General features: G+C 33.0%; 1 protein-coding gene across 1 annotated transcript; it reads right to left on the bottom strand.

Annotated features, from left to right (window-relative positions):
• Positions 1–9,236: 9,236 nt before the first annotated feature.
• On the bottom strand, positions 9,237–10,616 carry LOC134248139 (protein IMPACT homolog). Its single transcript, XM_062730551.1, has one exon. The coding sequence runs from the start codon at positions 10,564–10,566 to the stop codon at positions 9,292–9,294; it is 1,275 nt and encodes a 424-aa protein (XP_062586535.1). The 5' UTR covers positions 10,567–10,616; the 3' UTR covers positions 9,237–9,291.
• Positions 10,617–19,009: the final 8,393 nt, after the last annotated feature.

Genomic DNA, 19,009 nt, shown 5'->3' on the forward strand with positions numbered 1-19,009 from the left:
GTCAGTATAAATTTCTTGCAATCGTGGTATGGCTGACGGAATCTACTGTGAGTTTAGTAATTGAATTCAATATTGCATAAGTGAATAAAAAGGCAAAAACATGCTGCTGTACTGATTGTTTTCAACTTTTAAACCAAATAAAAGTGTTTTTTGGTTGTCAGAGAGTGAACTTAAAATGTTTCCAACCAACCATGACGGTGACGTTCGCGCGTACCAACGTCACAACAAGATAAGGCTTTTCATCACGCCACCTCGGTTATTGTCAAGACATTATCACCGAAACTGATATTTATACAGCAGACAAACATTCTCACTTTTTTCACCCTAAACTGACAGAAACTCTCCGCTCTAATTTGGGCCTCGAGCTTGGCCAGCTTACGTCGATTTTACTCTCAAACGCGCTCGTACGCGTCACTTGCGTCATGTTTTTTAGCATGTTTACACTGAAAAAATGTAGCTAATATTTGTCGATACTTTTTTCAAACATTCACAAGTAACAAACCTGCTGGGTTCTGTACATTCTATCCTAAATCGAAAATTTGCAGGATTCGATTGAGCGGGGGGATTTGTTGACTTTGGAATAATACAGCTAATCTCAGCCATTAAGACTACCGTCGGAAGGGTTGACTATTTATGCTATGAAAAAATAAATGCTCTGGTGAACTCAATGCACAGGAAAATCAAGTTTTTTACTTTTGCGAAAGGGAGATTATGAGAATTTTTAGTTTTATTTTTTGGGGGGTGTCACCATATTGATATCAATATCTCAGGAACTATCACTCAAAATCGCACAAAATTTTGGTAACTTGTTGATTAAAGATGAATTAAAATGTATGATAAAAATGCTGAAAAACATATGTGAAATAATTGTTTTAATTAAACTCAAAATTTTAATATGCATTTCTTAATCCTTTCAGTATATTTGTCTTTGACCATAACGCTACAGATCCCGTAGTGCAAAAAATGTGCAATTTACGGCGCAATATTTTTTGCGCTCTTTTGGGGAGAATTTCTCCACTTTCTAGCATCGGTCAATCAACTACCGGTCACTCCCTAATTCTAGACACATTTAGTAGCCAATATATATAGTTTATCCACTTCCCAACCATTTATGGTTGTCTCTAGAGGCAATAAACTTTCTTGAAGTGAATTTTCAGTTACCTAACAAATAATTTTAATCAATCGATTCTATCATTTGTATAGACGACTATAAAGGGTTGGGAGATGGACATTATACATAGATTAGTTAAATAATGTGTCTAGAATTAGGAGTTCAAAGGTAGTTGATTGACCTATGCTAGAAAGTGGAGAGAAATTCTCCCTAAAAGAGCGCAAATAAATTGCACATTTTTTGCACTACGGGATCTGTAGCGTTATGGTCAAAGACAAATACATGTATCAAAAACCATAACGCTACAGATCTGGAGCTAACTTCAAAGCACTGAATATTTTCATAAACAATGAAGTCATATATTTGAAATGGCGTCACGAAAATTACATAAATTTATAATTTCCATGATTTTTAAAGAAAAATTTTGAGAAAAAGTCGCCGAGCGTAGGTCTGATCAGGCTCAATGTTTTGATATAATGTGTAGAATGATAATATCAATGAAATGTGTAAATATTGTTCCTGAGCAAACTTGCGCTCTATAAATTTTAAAGCTAAAATTGTTGAATTTTTTTTCCCATTTTGTCCTCTTTCTAATAAATAATATAAAATCGAACAAGTTTGTGACGTCATCAAAACAAAAATTGTCAATAAACTACTTTGAAACTATAATATGTTCTGAAAAATTATATTTTTCATTCAGCACATGTCAAGAATTTTTCAAAATTTGTTTTTTGTGGGGGCAAATATATGCAATATACCACATATAGTTCTTTCCAATGTCTCTGTCCGAGATAAATTTACAAATTGTAAAAATACTTCATTTCTACATAAATCAACTGGTTCATCAGGCGCTGTTAAAAATAAACACATGCGGGACTGGAGCTTCAATTCATCGTAACATAACAAACACGATGACGACGTCAGTCAACCTATCAGTTGTATAGTCCTTTTAAAAATCAGTTATATAAAAAAAAATCAATCTGTCGTTTCTTAATTTTATAAAATTCCATTAATTATGTGAAAAAATACGCTTCATTTTACTATATGCGCAATGCAAACCCCAGTTGGACCCCTTTAGCACTTAACGAGGCCGAGTTTAAAGCGAGTGCATCCGAAATATTGATTTAAGGAATAACTGTCTTATTTTTCGATTCCATGATGTGATTAATCGATTGGTTTGCGTGATAATTTGCATAAATGCCGAACTTTGAAGACTGTTATAATTACATCTAATTTGTGAAAATTATTAAGTGAAAAAATATTGATACAGCCATGTTATCCTCGTTTAAGAAACAGTTTATACGTAAAAATGCTATTCCGTATTAAATATACTAGGTTAAGATATATAAACTCCGTATGCAGGTGTCAAAGGTATTTTGCTGCATAAGAAAGGAAAATTGACGATTGAAATGTTAAAGTCATTACGTTTATCATAAAAGTTTGTTTTTAGATTATCATTAATGTCTAATAACCAAATATGATGTGTCAGACTCTGTGTTATCTTATATTTCAAGCATACCGGGATACATCGTGTCGACATAAGAATGACATTGGCTTCTCCATTAACAGTTCAAAAAGGATAATATGTAAGGATAATCTTATTTTCATATTATACCGTTTAACATATTAAACTACCACCGCCAACTTTTTAACGTCCTGGAAGCAATTACCTGTCTAACGTTCATTACATTTAAGCATAAGCACATTTAAACTTATAAAAGGCTTTCCGATAAACATTCTGGACTAGTGGCTTCACCAAAATGTTCAGCGGTGATATATACATGTACTGTGGTCATACTCTATTGATCTGAGATCTTTGAATTTGATATTTGGGGTGTGAACAATGGCATGAATATTTCATAATTCGTAGTCAACTGAAAACGGTCATGTTAAATGATCTGTCTAGTTCAGGGATAGCTAATGCTTTTGATGACGTCATTGTGTTACATTTATACAATTTACGTAATCCTCTGAAGAGATGATGTACTGCTGATGTCACACGTAGTCTACATATTTTTTGTGAATATTGGGTGATCGATGTTAATGATTTATGTTTTATAGGCTAGATATGGCGCTATGCGTAACATTAAAACCTCTTACAAGTAATAGCTTTTCAAAAAAGCTTGCCTGACTAATGCAATCAATATCTATAGAACCTATAATCATGATAAGTTATTTATATAAACGTTTACATTGGGGTGAGGGGTAATTATTTCATTAGAGTAAATTATGAAGACGTCGAACAAAACATCATGCATTAATTTTAAGTTGTTTGCTACTTATGAGGCAATGGACAGCCTCGTTTTTGAAAGTGGGGGGGGGGGGGATGGCAGCTATAAAAAATTTTTTTCATTCACCTGCAAAAAAAAAAAAGGAATTTGCCCAAAGTTGAAAATCCTATTTTGGGGGTGGGGGGAGGGGTAGGGGTTTTTTTCAGTGTAAAGTTTTTTCTGTATCAACTTTTTAAGCATTAAATACCGCATTTCTCTTTAATAAATTTCCTGTTATATACAGGGGGGGTCCAACCTTTCAACTAACATTTCCTATATATAGTAAAAGTAAGGTTGGGAAAAAGTGGGGGGGGGGGCAGCCTCCCCCCTCCCCTTTTGCTACGTGTCTGATGGAAAAGGAACAGTGAGATTTTATTTAAAAGGTATATTTTGTATGTGTTAAAAATTGGTTTTGATCTGTTTTTCGTTTGTTGTATAAGGACGCATGTGGAGTGTTACAAATACTTCGAACTCAGGACCAATGAGCAGTTTCGTGTAATCTTTTTCGTGCTAACACCTACTGTGACTCGGGACTTTGCTTTAAACGGTTGCATCCTAAGGACCGATCTCCACGTCCTGCAGTGGATTCGAACCCGCCATGTAAAGCTCAGCTCCTCATTCCGCAACTCTATAATGGTTTTAGAAGATGTAGTAATTAAATAAGGGAAATGAACTAATGAATTAATGTATGTTGGAAAGCCGTGCCTATGTAAAGATTTTATATTGATTTTAAAATTAAAATTTAGAATTAGATTCAACTGCATAGACTACCAGGAAGACAGCTGAGAATATGATAACTACAAGAAATAAATGAATCGTTATGATTAACATGCAGAATATGTTTAAGTACTAGATTGTTTTGGTATGCCAGAGCATCAACGATTGTTGTAAACAGCCCGTTATGCATAAATGACCCAACCAACTTTTTTTTTTTTTTTTTTTTTTTTTTTTTAATTCATAGAATTTATTTTTTGCTTTCACATTTACAGACTATGTACAATAGATTTGTTTACATTCAATACATACATATACTATATAATTTTTCTTCCATATAATTTATATTATATACCTTATACAAATTCTCTTTGGTAAATGCTAAATACAAATTCATTTCATAAAGCTGCATAAGATATATGACATTCATGTATATTGTGAGTCTTCATTGTGAAAGCTTTATATACAAAGTACAAGTAAACAAAGGGGAGGGGTGAGGAAAGAAAACAAATTGAGGTGGGGGAACAGTTTTCACTATTTTACCATATTGGTACATTTGAGTATAAATTTGAAGAACATTATAGCATATCACAAATAATTTTCCAGGTCTTTTCATATTCTGAAAATTTACAATTTCTTAAAAGAATAGCCTTTTCAACCAGTATTCTATCTACAATTATTTTTTCTAGCATTACTATACTTAATTTAGGCATATTTTTAAACCTACTGGCAAAAATGAATTGTTTAATAGTAAGTATTATTATATTGTGTAATCTATACATGTTTTTATTGTTGTATTTTCCAAACAGTATATCTTTTCTATCAAAATTAATAGTAAAATGGAAGTTTTTCATAAACCAATCCTCTATATGACACCATATTCTTTTTACATAGAAACATTCAAAAAATAAATGTTCAATTGTTTCAACTTCTTGTTTACAAAATGAGCAAACAGGTGAATCAGTTAGTTTAAGTTTATAAAGGTATTCATTTGTTGCAATAATCCTGTGCAGGATTTGAAATTGCATCCACTGAAATTTTGCCTCTTTTGTAACTTTAAATGGTAGTTCAAATATTTTGTTCCATTCTAACTCACCAAAAGATATTCCATTATTTTCCCATTTTTCTAATGCTTTAATTTTTTGCTTTTTCTTCTTGATGAGTATATTGTACATATCTTTACAACCACTTGTGCTTTTATAAAAAATGTAAATTGAATTTGGGATAAAAGGTCCACTTTCTTCTCTTTTTTCAATATCAATACTTTTCAATATCTTTGTAACGGCTATTTTTAAACCGGTATATTCTACAAAATTAGTTTGTACATTCAGATTATTGAGGTACTCGAGGCTTATAAATTTTCCTTCAACGTCAAACAAATCTCTTATGAAAACAAAGCCTGCATCAAAATAACTTTTCAAAAATACAGAGGAATTATTTATTTTAATTCTTGGATTAAACCATATATGTTCATGAAGAATTTGAGTATTACTTGTTTTTTGACTACCACTGCAGTCAATGATTTTTACCCAATTAAGTAAAACCTCTTTCCAAAATTTGTTGCTTATTTTATTACACATCTTAACTATAAAATCTAAACCTCTTACCCAAAGAGATTCAATTTTCATTCCTAATTCTGATTCAAAAAGTTTTAACCATTTCGTGTCTGAATAGATTAGTCTTCGAATCCATGTTGATTTTAATGCACATAAGAAATCCATATAATCAATCATTTTCAACCCCCCATTTTTATAGTCTTGGATTATAACACTCTTCTTAACCTTATGTACTTTACTTCCCCATAAAAAGTAATAAAGGTCTTTCTCAAATTCATCGAGTAATTCCTTATTGGGGTTTGGAACAGTCAATATCAAATGGTTCATCTTTGGTATAATCAGGGATTTAATCACTGTTAATCTACCAATGGGAGTCAGTTTTCTTAATTGCCATTGTTTTATCAATCGCTTTATTTCATTTAATTTTGGGGGGTAATTCAGTTCAATCATTTCATCTAAATTAATAGAAAACTTTACACCAAGAAGATCAAAAGTAGAATTATTCCAGTCTAACTTCCATCTCGAGTGATGAAAGACTTCTTTAGAGAATTTTTTACTACCGATCCACACCATTTTTGTTTTTGTAAAATTAATTTTCAGTCCAGATACAATTGCAAAATAATCAAGCTCTCTTAATATACCATCCATAGACTGTGGTGATCCATCAGATATAATTGAAGTATCATCGGCATATTGTGAAAGTTTATATTCCTCCCCATCAATTACAATTCCTTTTATGTCTTTATTATTTCGAATGAGAATCCCAAGAACTTCAGCACATAGTAGAAAGAGATATGGTGAAATTGGGTCCCCCTGTCTACATCCCCTTTGTGGGAACAAGTAATCAGAGGAAATTCCATTCTGTATGACACATGATTTGATTCCATTATAAAATGTTTGTATCCAATTTTTAATGGATTCCCCAAAATTAAAAAAATCTAATGTTTGGTATATAAACTTCCATGATATAGTATCAAAAGCTTTTTCAAAGTCAATTAACATTAATAAGCCTGGAATCTGTTTTTGTTCTGTGTAATTCATTAAATCATAAACTAGTCTAATATTTTCACCTATGAATCTTCCCTTCAAAAAGCCAGTTTGGTCCTTATTTATTAATTTATTCAACACAGTTTTTAATCGTTCAGCAATACAGCCTGAGGCTATTTTATAAATCACATTCAATAAACTGATTGGGCGCCAGTTCTTTAAGAATTGTTTTTGTTTTCCTGGTTTTGGTAGGCAAGTTATTAAACCTAATTTATTTGGTTCAGTAAAGTGTGATAATTCATACGAGTTGTTTATTGCTCTTGTAATGAAAGCACCTAAATCCTGCCAAAAAAATTTGAAAAATTCACAGGTGAACCCGTCTGGTCCAGGGCTTTTCTCATTTTTCATAATTTTCAAATAATTCAAAACTTCAGAATTAGTCAAAGGGCCTTCGAGACTTTCTGATTCTTTTTTGTTTAATTTCGGCACATCATACATCTTTAATTTTTCATGGATATTTCCTGATTCTACATTCTCTTTACTTTTATATAGATTTTCATAGAACAGCTTAACTTCATTCAAAATATCAAATTGGTCAGTAATTATAGTTCCATCTTCCTTTTCAATTTTAGGTATAACTTTACTCTGATAGTTTCTAGACTCAAGGCTGGTAAAATATTTTGAAGGTTTTTCTCCCTCTTCTATCCATTTCACTTTTGCTCTAATACATTGGCCTTTAAATTTTATTTTTCTAATATTCTCTAATTCTTCATGTTTTTTTTCTAATTCTTCAGCATGTTCTTGCGACAAATTCTGTTCCAGTATAAAGATTTCTTTTTCTAGTTGCAATTCTTTTTCAGTTATTTTCTTTTTCTTAAAAGTTGAATAAGAAATTGATTTTCCTCTTATTTCCATCAATAATGTATCTAGAAATAATTGATCACTTAGCATAAATTGAATTTTATCATTTTCAATAGAGTCAATGTTATTAAAATTGTAGATAGGACAGGCGTATTGTAATTTAATATTTTTAATTTTTTCTTTTATCAAATTTACATATTCTTTATCTGCTAATAAAGAGTTATTTAATTTCCAAAACCCTCTTCCTTTCAAAAATTCATTTGTTTTAACACCCATTACAACTGGACAGTGATCTGAACGATAACTATTTTCAAATTTTACATAAGGGGCCAAATTTAGTAACGATTCTGATATTAGAAAATAATCAAGTCTTGCCTGTTTTATTGGATTTTTCTTTCTCCAAGTGAATCTTTTTAAATTTGGATTGTTTTCACGAAAAATATCTTTTAAATTTAGTATCTCTATCATCTTTAATACTTCCATTCTTGATTTAGGGTTATTTAGGTTTTTATACTTCATTGAATCCAAATCCTTATGTAAAATTAAATTAAAATCACCACCTATAATCATATATTGTGATGAGTAATATTCTTGTATCATATTTAAAATCTTTGTATAGAAGGCTGGTGTATCCTGATTTGGTCCATATATATTCACTAACAAAAAAGGAAGATTGTCTATTACTACATCTAGAATAAGATAATTGCCATTGTCATCTTTATATTCATTAATCAATGTCAAGTCACAGTTATTATTGATAAGTGTAGCAACTCCCCGTGAGTTTGATTTGTATGAACTAAAAAAAGCCTTATATCCCCATAATGCTTTTATCATGCTTTCATCTTTTGTGACAAAGTGTGTGTCTTGAAGGAAATAAACATTTAATTTTTTTTCTTTTAAAATTTTAAAGACATCCCTCCTTTTATTCATGTCCCCTAAACCTTGGCAATTTAATGTAAGTATTTTTAGGAAATTTTCACATGGATAGTCATCCATTCCACAGCAAATGCATAAAAAAGTTTACTGTTCCCCAACAGCAAGAAAAAAAGAGTTGATAAAAAAAGTAAAAATCTATATACACTACAGAAAAGTAGTTTTTAATATATGTTTAAGCTCAGACACACCTGCTGTCATTTTGAAAATGTGCAAAACTAGACCCAAAAAACCTAACTTTAAGTTTATATTTGAAATGAAAATGTTAAAAATATAGAAAATTAATTTCAGTTGAGAGGAACTCTATATACACAATTTCTTTCCTATTCAGTTCCTTTTTTCTAATTACAATTTGTTGTAGTTACCATGTTTGTTTTTTTTCTATTAAAGAAATATATCTGAAATGTAATTACAACAAAAATTTATCCATATCAAAATCTCGCACTTTGCACTGTATTAAAATTGAAATTATGCACAGACTCCTCTCTGAGTTGAGTGATAGAATAGAAATTGATCAAAAACTTACAAGTTTACTTTACATGATCCATGCTGTACGATATCTATACCGGAAATTGAGTCTTTGAAAAAACACAAAAATAGTGACGTATACACTTGCAAATTCCGGAAAGTATCAAAACCTAAACATAATTTATAATTTATCCAGATATCATGTGCAGCATGAATATAGTCATATCGAAAACCACTAAACCACTAGAATAAATATTTTAGTTTATGCAGAATTACCGTAATAGTCAAATTCGATGAAAGTACACAAATACTAACTAATATATTGAAAAAGTTATTTACTGTAAGTTTGTATTTTTAGCTAGTGACTTTTCATAATTTACATTTAGAAGCGTCAGACGGGAACCGGCATATTTCTCGCCGCACTCATCCCAACCTCTGTGATGTGCGTGAAGCGTCTAGGACCGATCTTACTACCACACCACCGCGAAACGACCACTAGTGCGTTATTTATGTCATTATCAGCCAGTGTCTTTAGTAGCATTCTCCCGGCTCCGTGCTCGCCGTCATCTTCCGATCCCTCGTGTATCGTGCCGTCGTTACTGGTGAACCGAAACGCATAAATGTTATGACTTGCACTGGTAGTGTTATCTGTCCGCATAACTTCCACAAGCGATCGTCTCACCTGTTTATAGGAATCTACTGGCGTTGCGTGGGCAGCAAACCGGTTTCCATTGTCTTCTGTTGTCTTCCCCGTACTGATCGCGATCTTTACCTCTTCTCCACTGATGATCTCATCGGCAATTGGTCTGCTACCAATTTTTTCCCTGTACACCGTCTTGCTCTGCGTGAAAATGAGCTTCTGACCTTTTAGCACCGTTTCTATGTTACGGTCCGCATATTTCTTTTGGACATCATATAAATGCTTCCTTTTTTCACGGACTTCTTCAGGTTGGTGTTGAGACACTCTTATTGGGGACTTCTTATCCTTTAGAATTTTATTGTGTCTCATCACAATGTCCTTATGTGATTTATTTACAAACTGGACACAGACTGGCCGAGGATATTTCCTATGTTTGTCGTATTCCCCCATTCGGAACACTTTATATATCTGTAGGCTATCAACAGTCTCTGCCGGTATCTCCATCTCTACTGCAAACACGTTACTAATGATCTTCACAAGGTTTTCAGGATTTTTTATTTCGGGCGCCTTTTCGTCTACTCCACTCACAATGATATTGTCTTCAATTGCTCTAGATCTTAGCTCTAGAATCTGTTCACTTTGAGTCTTTACACAATACTCCAGTCGAACTATGTAATCTTTCATTCGGCTAAGTTCTCTTTCCATCTTCGTCTGTTTTTCCTGCAGTTCAGTGGTTATATATATCGTATCGTTCGCCTGTTCTTGTACGTTTTCTAATCTCTCCTGAATTCCATGTTTTCCTCTAATGTCCTTGGTAACTTCGTCTAGATGGCGACCTTGTCCATCAATCCTTAGTAGAAGGTTTGCAAGAGTATTTTGTATATTAGTTATACCGTGCATGACATCTCTCATCTGAAAATTTTCACATTCCTTTGAAATTTCTTCATCACTAGTACTGGTGTTAATGGTGTTAGTGTCCATATCATCGAGCGCTCTCTTTTTAGACTGGGTCAATTGACTAGCCATATTTCACAATGTAACAGTGGAACGTATGAGTATCGCTCACTAGTGTTCACAAACAGATATGTTTACAAATTTTGTTTACCTTTTGTTTACCTTCTCGTTCCTCGCTTCTATTGCATTTTTTTGGTCAAAACACACTTCAACACACTTTAAAACATCTTTGAATATCAGCAATGCATTTTTCAAGATCTGAAATTAATTAAATTCGAGGTTTTTGGACTACACTTTGCTCTCGATAAAAACTTACGTCTACATGTCGAGCATGCGCACTTTATTTGACCCAACGAACTTGATGGTGATTCCTTATACTAGTATTCCTCGATCCTGAAATAGGAGGGACACTTTTCCTAAGTCTATTTTCTGTGTTTCATAAGAGGAAGAATTTTATCTCTGAAAACTGGGGGGGGGGGGGGGGGGTGAGTCCGGTGCTGGCGAGAAATGATCAGAAATATTATGTATATTTGGCCAGTTTTCCTCTGAAGAACATTTTTTCCGTTTTGTTTTATTTACTTTAATTGATGTAACTTCTAACTTCTTTCACAATATCACCGATATGTTTTTTCCCCCAAAGATCGAAATTCCGATAAAAAGAACAGACTTGAAGTTTTCATTTCCATTCACCGCAATGCAGTAGAGTCATCCAGGAAAAGGGCGCGAAGATATACACGTGACATTTGGCGCAAAATGATTGTGACACCCCTTACCTCGAAGACAAATGGACTCATCCAATAGTACAGAAATGCAGAAAAAAGGTCAAACGGACATGTATCGCATGAAATAAACAGCTGCATGCAAAAAAACTAAGGGAAATAAACACATCAATATATTGTATCAGTAAGACGGTTATTTTTTTCTGCTAAATGTTTTGTTGAAACGGAGGTAACAAATTCCAGTGATAATCAGCATGCACAAAATTTTGCTGGCTAACTGTGACCTCTTCTCTTCGCACCTCGGAAATATCAATCCTTATACAGCCTGACGCCGTGACGTCAGGCAACAACTGTAGACTGCGGTAACCCTGCAATCAGTCGCCTATTTTCCTTTTTGTGCTATGCAACATTTAGGTGTAGCCTTTTTAGAAAACGTCAATTTTCAGATAAAACCAGATTTAAAATATCGAGAACTAGCGATATTAATAGCCCCTTTGTTCCTGAAGGTATTGCTTCAGAAACCAACAAATGAAAATTGAGATCAAAATTTTTTAGGGAATTTTCCAAAATCAGTTTTTTTTGTCTGTGAGACTTGTAGAATAGCTGTGAAGTTAACAATAACATTTAAAATCTCCCATTTTAATCGAATGCATCATATCCATCTGAAATAAGGTATGGCAAAACTATCATACATTTTCAGGGCATTGTTCCTGCAATGCGTAGGAACAATGCCCTTAAAAATTTTTCCACTTCAAAGAACCGCAAAGACTTTTAAACCGTTATGTCGATTTATATATTTTTATTATTTCATAGTAACAATCATCATGCAGCTATATCAAATAAAATATGCAATAAATCTAAAACACTGAAAATTACATTTTCACAGAATTTTATTAATTCTAGCAAACTTGTATCACTAGATTGTATTGATATTATTGGTAACTCCAACATGCAAAATATCTGTGTTATGAGTTCAAAAATATGATGCACAAAAATCACATCGGCACAATTGATAAAAAAGAATTTTTGAGAACCTTTTATAGAAAAACTTAACGCATTCTATTGTTAATAAAAACGTTTGAAGCAACCATGATATTTAAGCCTGTAAAGAAAACATACCCACTGTTTCCACACACTGAGCTCATTTTTCACGTTTTATCACAATATACAACACATGCAACATACAGTACCCTAGCAAGGTTCAAGTAGAAGACAAACATTTCTTTAGGAACACAAAAATAGTTTAATTCATTGGAATTAATCCCTTGTATTATTAGGGTCTTCCGTCTCCAACGGAAGACCCTTCTATTATTCTATTGTTTTTTTTTTCACTTTTATTATTAGGGTCTTACGTCTCCAGCGGAAGACCCTTCTATTATTCTATTGTTTCTTTTTCACTTTTATTAGGGTCTTCCGTCTCCAACGGAAGACCCTTCTATTATTCTATTGTTTCTTTTTCACTTTTATTATTAGGGTCTTCCGTCTTCAGCGGAAGACCCTTCTATTATTCTTTTGTTTCTTTTTCAATTTTCTTATTATTATTATTAGGGTCTTCCGTCTTCAGCGGAAGACCCTTCTATTCTTCGGTTTCTTTTTTACCTTTATTATTATTTTTATTCTTTTTTCTTCTTACAAAATTTGTGCAGACGATTTCTCGGAGATGGCTCGTTCGATTTGCTTCAAATTTTCACAGTCGATGCGCTGTCATCTGAAGTTAATTCCGGCAAATTATTTTTTGGAAATTCACTTCCGGTCGGGAGTTATCGCCCTTTGATCGAAATTTAGAGGACCTCCTTGTCTGTGATGGAACTCAAAAACGGTTCAAGCTAGAAAGCTGAAATTTTGAGGGATGGTAGAGGACATGTTGCCATATTGCACCTGGGTCAGGATATTTTCCGGAAGTGCCTAGTATGGAAGCTCGGTAGGGGTCAAAATTTAGGACACGTTTTATGAGTGATTTTTTGAGACATTTTCTATCATATCTTTTAAAATATAAATATTTTGTTAAAACATACTGAACAACATTTGTGCAAAATAACAAGATCTTCCATATGATATAAAGAAATATGTGCTGACTCATCAAATTAAGGGCTGAAAGGGGCCAACAGTTTTTATTCAATAACTTTTTAAAAGTCAATATTTTGTAATACATTACTGAAGCAAAGATGTTCATCTCAACCATCTACAACTATATATTAAAATTTCCATGTCGTATGGTACATAATTAGGGGTCACAAGGGGCCAGAATGCTAAATCTTTGATGCTTTATATCTCGAAAGGGAGAAATATTTTGATAAGCAATATTGAACAAAAGTTGTTCAAAATAATGTTCTAAACAATATGCAACCTTTCATTTTTTGCTAAACGTCCCCATTAAGGAGTTGAAGGGTTGGCCCCTAAAAATTTCTTTTTCTAATATCTCAAAAACAAAAAAGAATTTCTGAACAATTGTTGAACACAAAATGTTCAAAATCTTAAGATCTTCAAGATGAGATCCCGAAAAAGGGGCTGGGCACTCGAATTAGGGGCCAAGAGGGGCCAAAAGTCTTCAATCGATAACTCTTTAACAGTTAATATTTTGTAATACATTACTGAAGCAAAGATGTTCATCTCAACCATCTACAACTATATATTATGATTTCCATGTCGTATTGTACATAATTAGGGGCCACAAGGGGCCAGAATGCTAAATCTTTGATGCTTTATATCTCGAAAGGGAGAAATATTTTGATAAGCAATATTGAACAAAAGTTGTTCAAAATAATGTTCTAAACAATATGCAACCTTTCATTTTTTGCTAAACGTCCCCATTAGGGAGTTGAAGGGTTGGCCCCTAAAAATTTCTTTTTCTAATATCTCAAAAACAAAAAAGAATTTCTGAACAATTGTTGAACACAAAATGTTCAAAATCTTAAGATCTTTAAGATGAGATCCCGAAAAAGGGGCTGGGCACTCGAATTAGGGGCCAAGAGGGGCCAAAAGTCTTCAATCGATAACTCTTTATCGGTTAATATTTTGTAATACATTACTGAAGCAAAGATGTTCATCTCAACCATCTACAACTATATATTATGATTTCCATGTCGTATTGTACATAATTAGGGGCCACAAGGGGCCAGAATGCTAAATCTTTGTTGCTTTATATCTCGAAAGGGAGAAATATTTTGATAAGCAATATTGAACAAAAGTTGTTCAAAATAATGTTCTAAACAATATGCAACCTTTCATTTTTTGCTAAACGTCCCCATTAAGGAGTTGAAGGGTTGGCCCCTAAAAATTTCTTTTTCTAATATCTCAAAAACGAAAATGAATTTCTGAACAACTGTTGAACACAAAATGTTCAAAATCTTAAGATCTTCAAGATGAGAACCCGAAAAAAAAGGCTGGGCACTCGAATTAGGGGCCAAGAGGGGCCAAAAGTCTTCAATCGATAACTCTTTAACGGTTAATATTTTGTAATACATTACTGAAGCAAAGATGTTCATCTCAACCATCTACAACTATATATTATGATTTCCATGTCGTATTGTACATAATTAGGGGCCACAAGGGGCCAGAATGCTAAATCTTTGATGCTTTATATCTCGAAAGGGAGAAATATTTTGATAAGCAATATTGAACAAAAGTTGTTCAAAATAATGTTCTAAACAATATGCAACCTTTCATTTTTTGCTAAACGTCCCCATTAAGGAGTTGAAGGGTTGGCCCCTAAAAATTTCTTTTTCTAATATCTTAAAAACGAAAAAGAATTTCTGAACAATTGTTGAAAACAAAATGTTCAAAATCTTAAGATCTTTAAGATGAGATCCCGAAAAGGGGGATGGGCACTCGAATTAGGGGCCAAGAGGGGCCAAAAGTCTTCAATCGATAACCCTTTATCGGTTAATATTTTGTAATACATTACTGAAGCAAAGATGTTCATCTCAACCATCTACAACTATATATTATGATTTCCATGTCGTATTGTACATAATTAGGGGCCACAAGGGGCCAGAATGCTAAATCTTTGTTGCTTTATATCTCGAAAGGGAGAAATATTTTGATAAGCAATATTGAACAAAAGTTGTTCAAAATAATGTTCTAAACAATATGCAACCTTTCATTTTTTGCTAAACGTCCCCATTAAGGAGTTGAAGGGTTGGCCCCTAAAAATTTCTTTTTCTAATATCTCAAAAACGAAAATGAATTTCTGAACAATTGTTGAACACAAAATCTTAAGATCTTTAAGATGATATGAAAAAAGAGGGCCGAGTCCTAAAATTAGGGGCCGTTAGGGGCAAAAGGCCGATTTTTTAAAGACTTTAATGTTCAATGTCTTTTTACAGATTGTTGTAAATCATTATTTTAGAATGAAAATCGCAATCAAAATCTTATCTCATCTCATCAAGAATTGGACGGAAGACCCACTCGTTGCTCGCAACGAGATCTCATCTAGTTATTATTATTATTATTCTTTTTTTCTGCACAAATTTTGTGCCGACGATTCCTCAGAGATCTTTCGATCGATTTGTTTCAAATTTTCAGGGTTGGTGCAGAATTATCTGAAGTTAATTCCGGCTGAAGGATTTTTTGACAATCACTTCCGGTCTAGAGTTATCGCCCTTTTCTTAAAATTCAGACGACCTCCGTGTCTGTGATAGAACTCAATAACGGCTTAAGCTAGAGCGTTGAAATTTTTAGTGATAATAGAGGACATGTTGCCATGTTGCGCCTGGGTCATAATATTTTCCGGAAGTTTCTAGTATGGAAGCTCGGTAGGGGTCAAAATTTAGGACACGAATCATGACTGATTTTTTAAGACATTTTGCATCATATCTTTTAAAGTATAATTATTTTGTTAAAAGATACTGAACAAGATTTGTGCAGAATGACAAGATTTTTAAAATGATATCAAGAAAAAGGTGCTGACTCATCACATTAGGGGCCAAAAGGGGCTTAAAGTCTTTTTTCGATAACTCTTTAACAGTCAATATTTTGTTATACATTACTGCAGCAAAAATATTTATCTTAACAATCTTCCACTGTATATTATAATTTTCATGTCGTATGGTACGTAATTAGGGGCCAAAAGGGGCCAAAGTGCTTAATCTTTGACGCTTTATATCTCGAAAGTGAGAAATATTTTGATAAGTAATATTGAACAAAAGATGTTCAAAATCATGTTCTGAACAATATGCAACCTTTTATTTTTCGCTAAACGTCCCCATTAGGGAGTTGAAGGGTTGGCCCCTAAATATTTCTTTTGCAAATAACTCGAAAACGAAAAAGAATCTCTGAATAGTTGTTGAACAAAAAGTGTTTAAAATCTTAAGAGCTCCAAGATGAAATCCAGAAAAAGGGGCTGGGCGATCAAATTAGGGGCCAAAAGGGGCTAAAAGTCTTTTTTCGATAACTCTTTAACAGTCAATATTTTGTTATACATTACTGAAGCAAAAATGTTTAACTCAACAATATGCAACTGTATATTATGATTTTAATGTCGTATGTTACATAATTAGGGGCCACAAGGGGCCAGAATGCTTAATCTTTGACGCTTTATATCTCGAAAGTGAGAAATATTTTGACAAGTAATATTGACCAAAAGATGTTCAAAATCATGTACTGGACAATATGCAACCTTTCATTTTTCGTTAAACGTCCCCATTAGGGAGTTATCGGGCTGGCCCCTAAATATTTCTTTTGCAAATAACTCGAAAACGAAAAAAAATCTCTGAATAGTTGTTGAACAAAAAGTGTTCAAAATCCTAAGAGCTCCAAGAAAAAATCCAGAAAAAGGGGCTGGGCGATCAAATTAGGGGCCAAAAGGGGCTTAAAATCTTTTTTCAATAACTCTTTTACAATCAACATTTTGTGATACATTACTCAAGCAAAAATGTTTAACTCAACAATATACAACTTTATATTATGATTTTAATGTCGTATGTTACATAATTAGGGGCCAAAAGGGGCCAAAAAGCCAAATCTTTGACGCTTTATATCTCAAAAGTGAGAAATATTTTGACAAGTAATATTGAACAAAAGATGTTCAAAATCATGTTCCGGACAATACGCAACCTTTCATTTTTCGTTAAACGTCGCCATTACGGAGTTAAAGGGTCGGCCCCTAAATATTTCTTTTGCAAATAACTCAAAAACGAGAAAGAATCTCTGAATAGTTATTGAACAAAAAGTGCTCAAAACCCTAAGAGCTCCAAGATGAAATCCAGAAAAAGGGGTGGGTGCTCCAATTAAGGGTCAAAAGGGGCTAAAAGTCTTTTTTTCGATAACTCTTTAACAGTCAATATTTTGTTATACATTACTGAAGCAAAAATGTTTAACTCAACAATATACAACTGTATATTATAATTCTAATATCGTATAGTACATAATTAGGGGCCACAAGGGGTCAGAATGCTAAATCTTTGACGCTTTTTATCTCGAAAGTGAGAAATATTTTGATAAGTAATTTTGAGCAAAAGATGTTCAAAATCATGTTCTAAACAATATGCAACCTTTCATTTTTCGCTAAACGTCCCCATTAGGGAGTTGAAGGGTTGGCCCCTAAATATTTCTTTTGCAAATAACTCGAAAAGATACAGAATCTCTGAAGAGTTGTTGAACAAAAAGTGTTCAAAATCCTGAGAGCTTTAAAATGATATGAAGAAAAAAGAACTGATCCTTAATTTTAGGGGCCGGTAGGGGTCAAAAGTCGATTTTAGAAGTCTTTTATTGTTCAATGTCTTTTTACAGATTATGAAAAAAAATCATTATTTTCGAATAAAAATCTCAATCAAAATCTAATCTCATCTCATCAAGAATCGAACGGAAGACTCACTCGTTGCTCGCAACGAGATCGTATCTAGTTATTATTATTATTCTTTTTCTTCTTACAATTTTTGTGCAGAAGATTTCTCGGAGATGGTTCGATCGATTAACTTGAAATTTTCAGGAAAGGTGTGTTGTCAACTAAACCTGATCCGTTTTTCTCATTTTTTCGAAAATCACTTCCGGTCGGAAGTTATTGCCCTTTAATCGAAATTTAGAGGACCTCCTTGTCATCACCAGAACTCAAGAACGGCTTACGCTAGAACACTGAAATTTTTACCAAAGATAAAGGACATGTTGTCAATATGCACAATGGTTTTCAAATTTTCCGGAAATGCCTAGTTTGGAAGCTCGGTAGGGGTCAAAATCTAGGACACGAATCATGACTGAATTTTTGAGACATTTTGCATCATATCTTTTAAAATATAACTATTTTGTTAAAACATACTGAGCAATATCTGTGCAAAATGACAAGATCTTTAATATGATATCAAGAAAAAAGTGCTGACTCATCACATTAAGGGCCAATAGGGGCCAAAAGTCTTTTTTCGATAACTCTTAATCAGTCAATATTTTGTTAAACATTACAGAAGCAAAAATGTTAATCTCAACAATCTATAACTGCGTATTATAATTTTAATGTCATATGTTACATAATTAGGGGCCACAGGGGGCCAGAACGCTAAATCTTTGACGCTTTATATGTCAAAAGTGGGAAATATTTTGATAAGTAATATTGAACAAAAGATGTTCAAAATAATGTTCTGAACAATATTCAACCTTTAGTTTTTCGCTATACGTCCCCTTTAAGGAGTTGAAGGGTTGGCCCCTAAATATTTCTTTTGCAAATAACTCGAAAACGAAAGAGAATCTCTGAATAGTTGTTGAACAAAAAGTGTTAAAAATCCTGAGAGCTTTAAGATGAGATCACAAAAAAGGGGCTGGGAACTCAAATTAAGGGCCGAGAGGGGCCAAAAGTCTTTAATCGATAA

Source organism: Saccostrea cucullata, unplaced genomic scaffold (genome assembly GCF_032062105.1).
Source record: "Saccostrea cucullata isolate Sc308-1 unplaced genomic scaffold, CSIRO_AGI_Scuc_v1 ctg1130, whole genome shotgun sequence".
Taxonomy (NCBI): domain Eukaryota; kingdom Metazoa; phylum Mollusca; class Bivalvia; order Ostreida; family Ostreidae; genus Saccostrea; species Saccostrea cuccullata.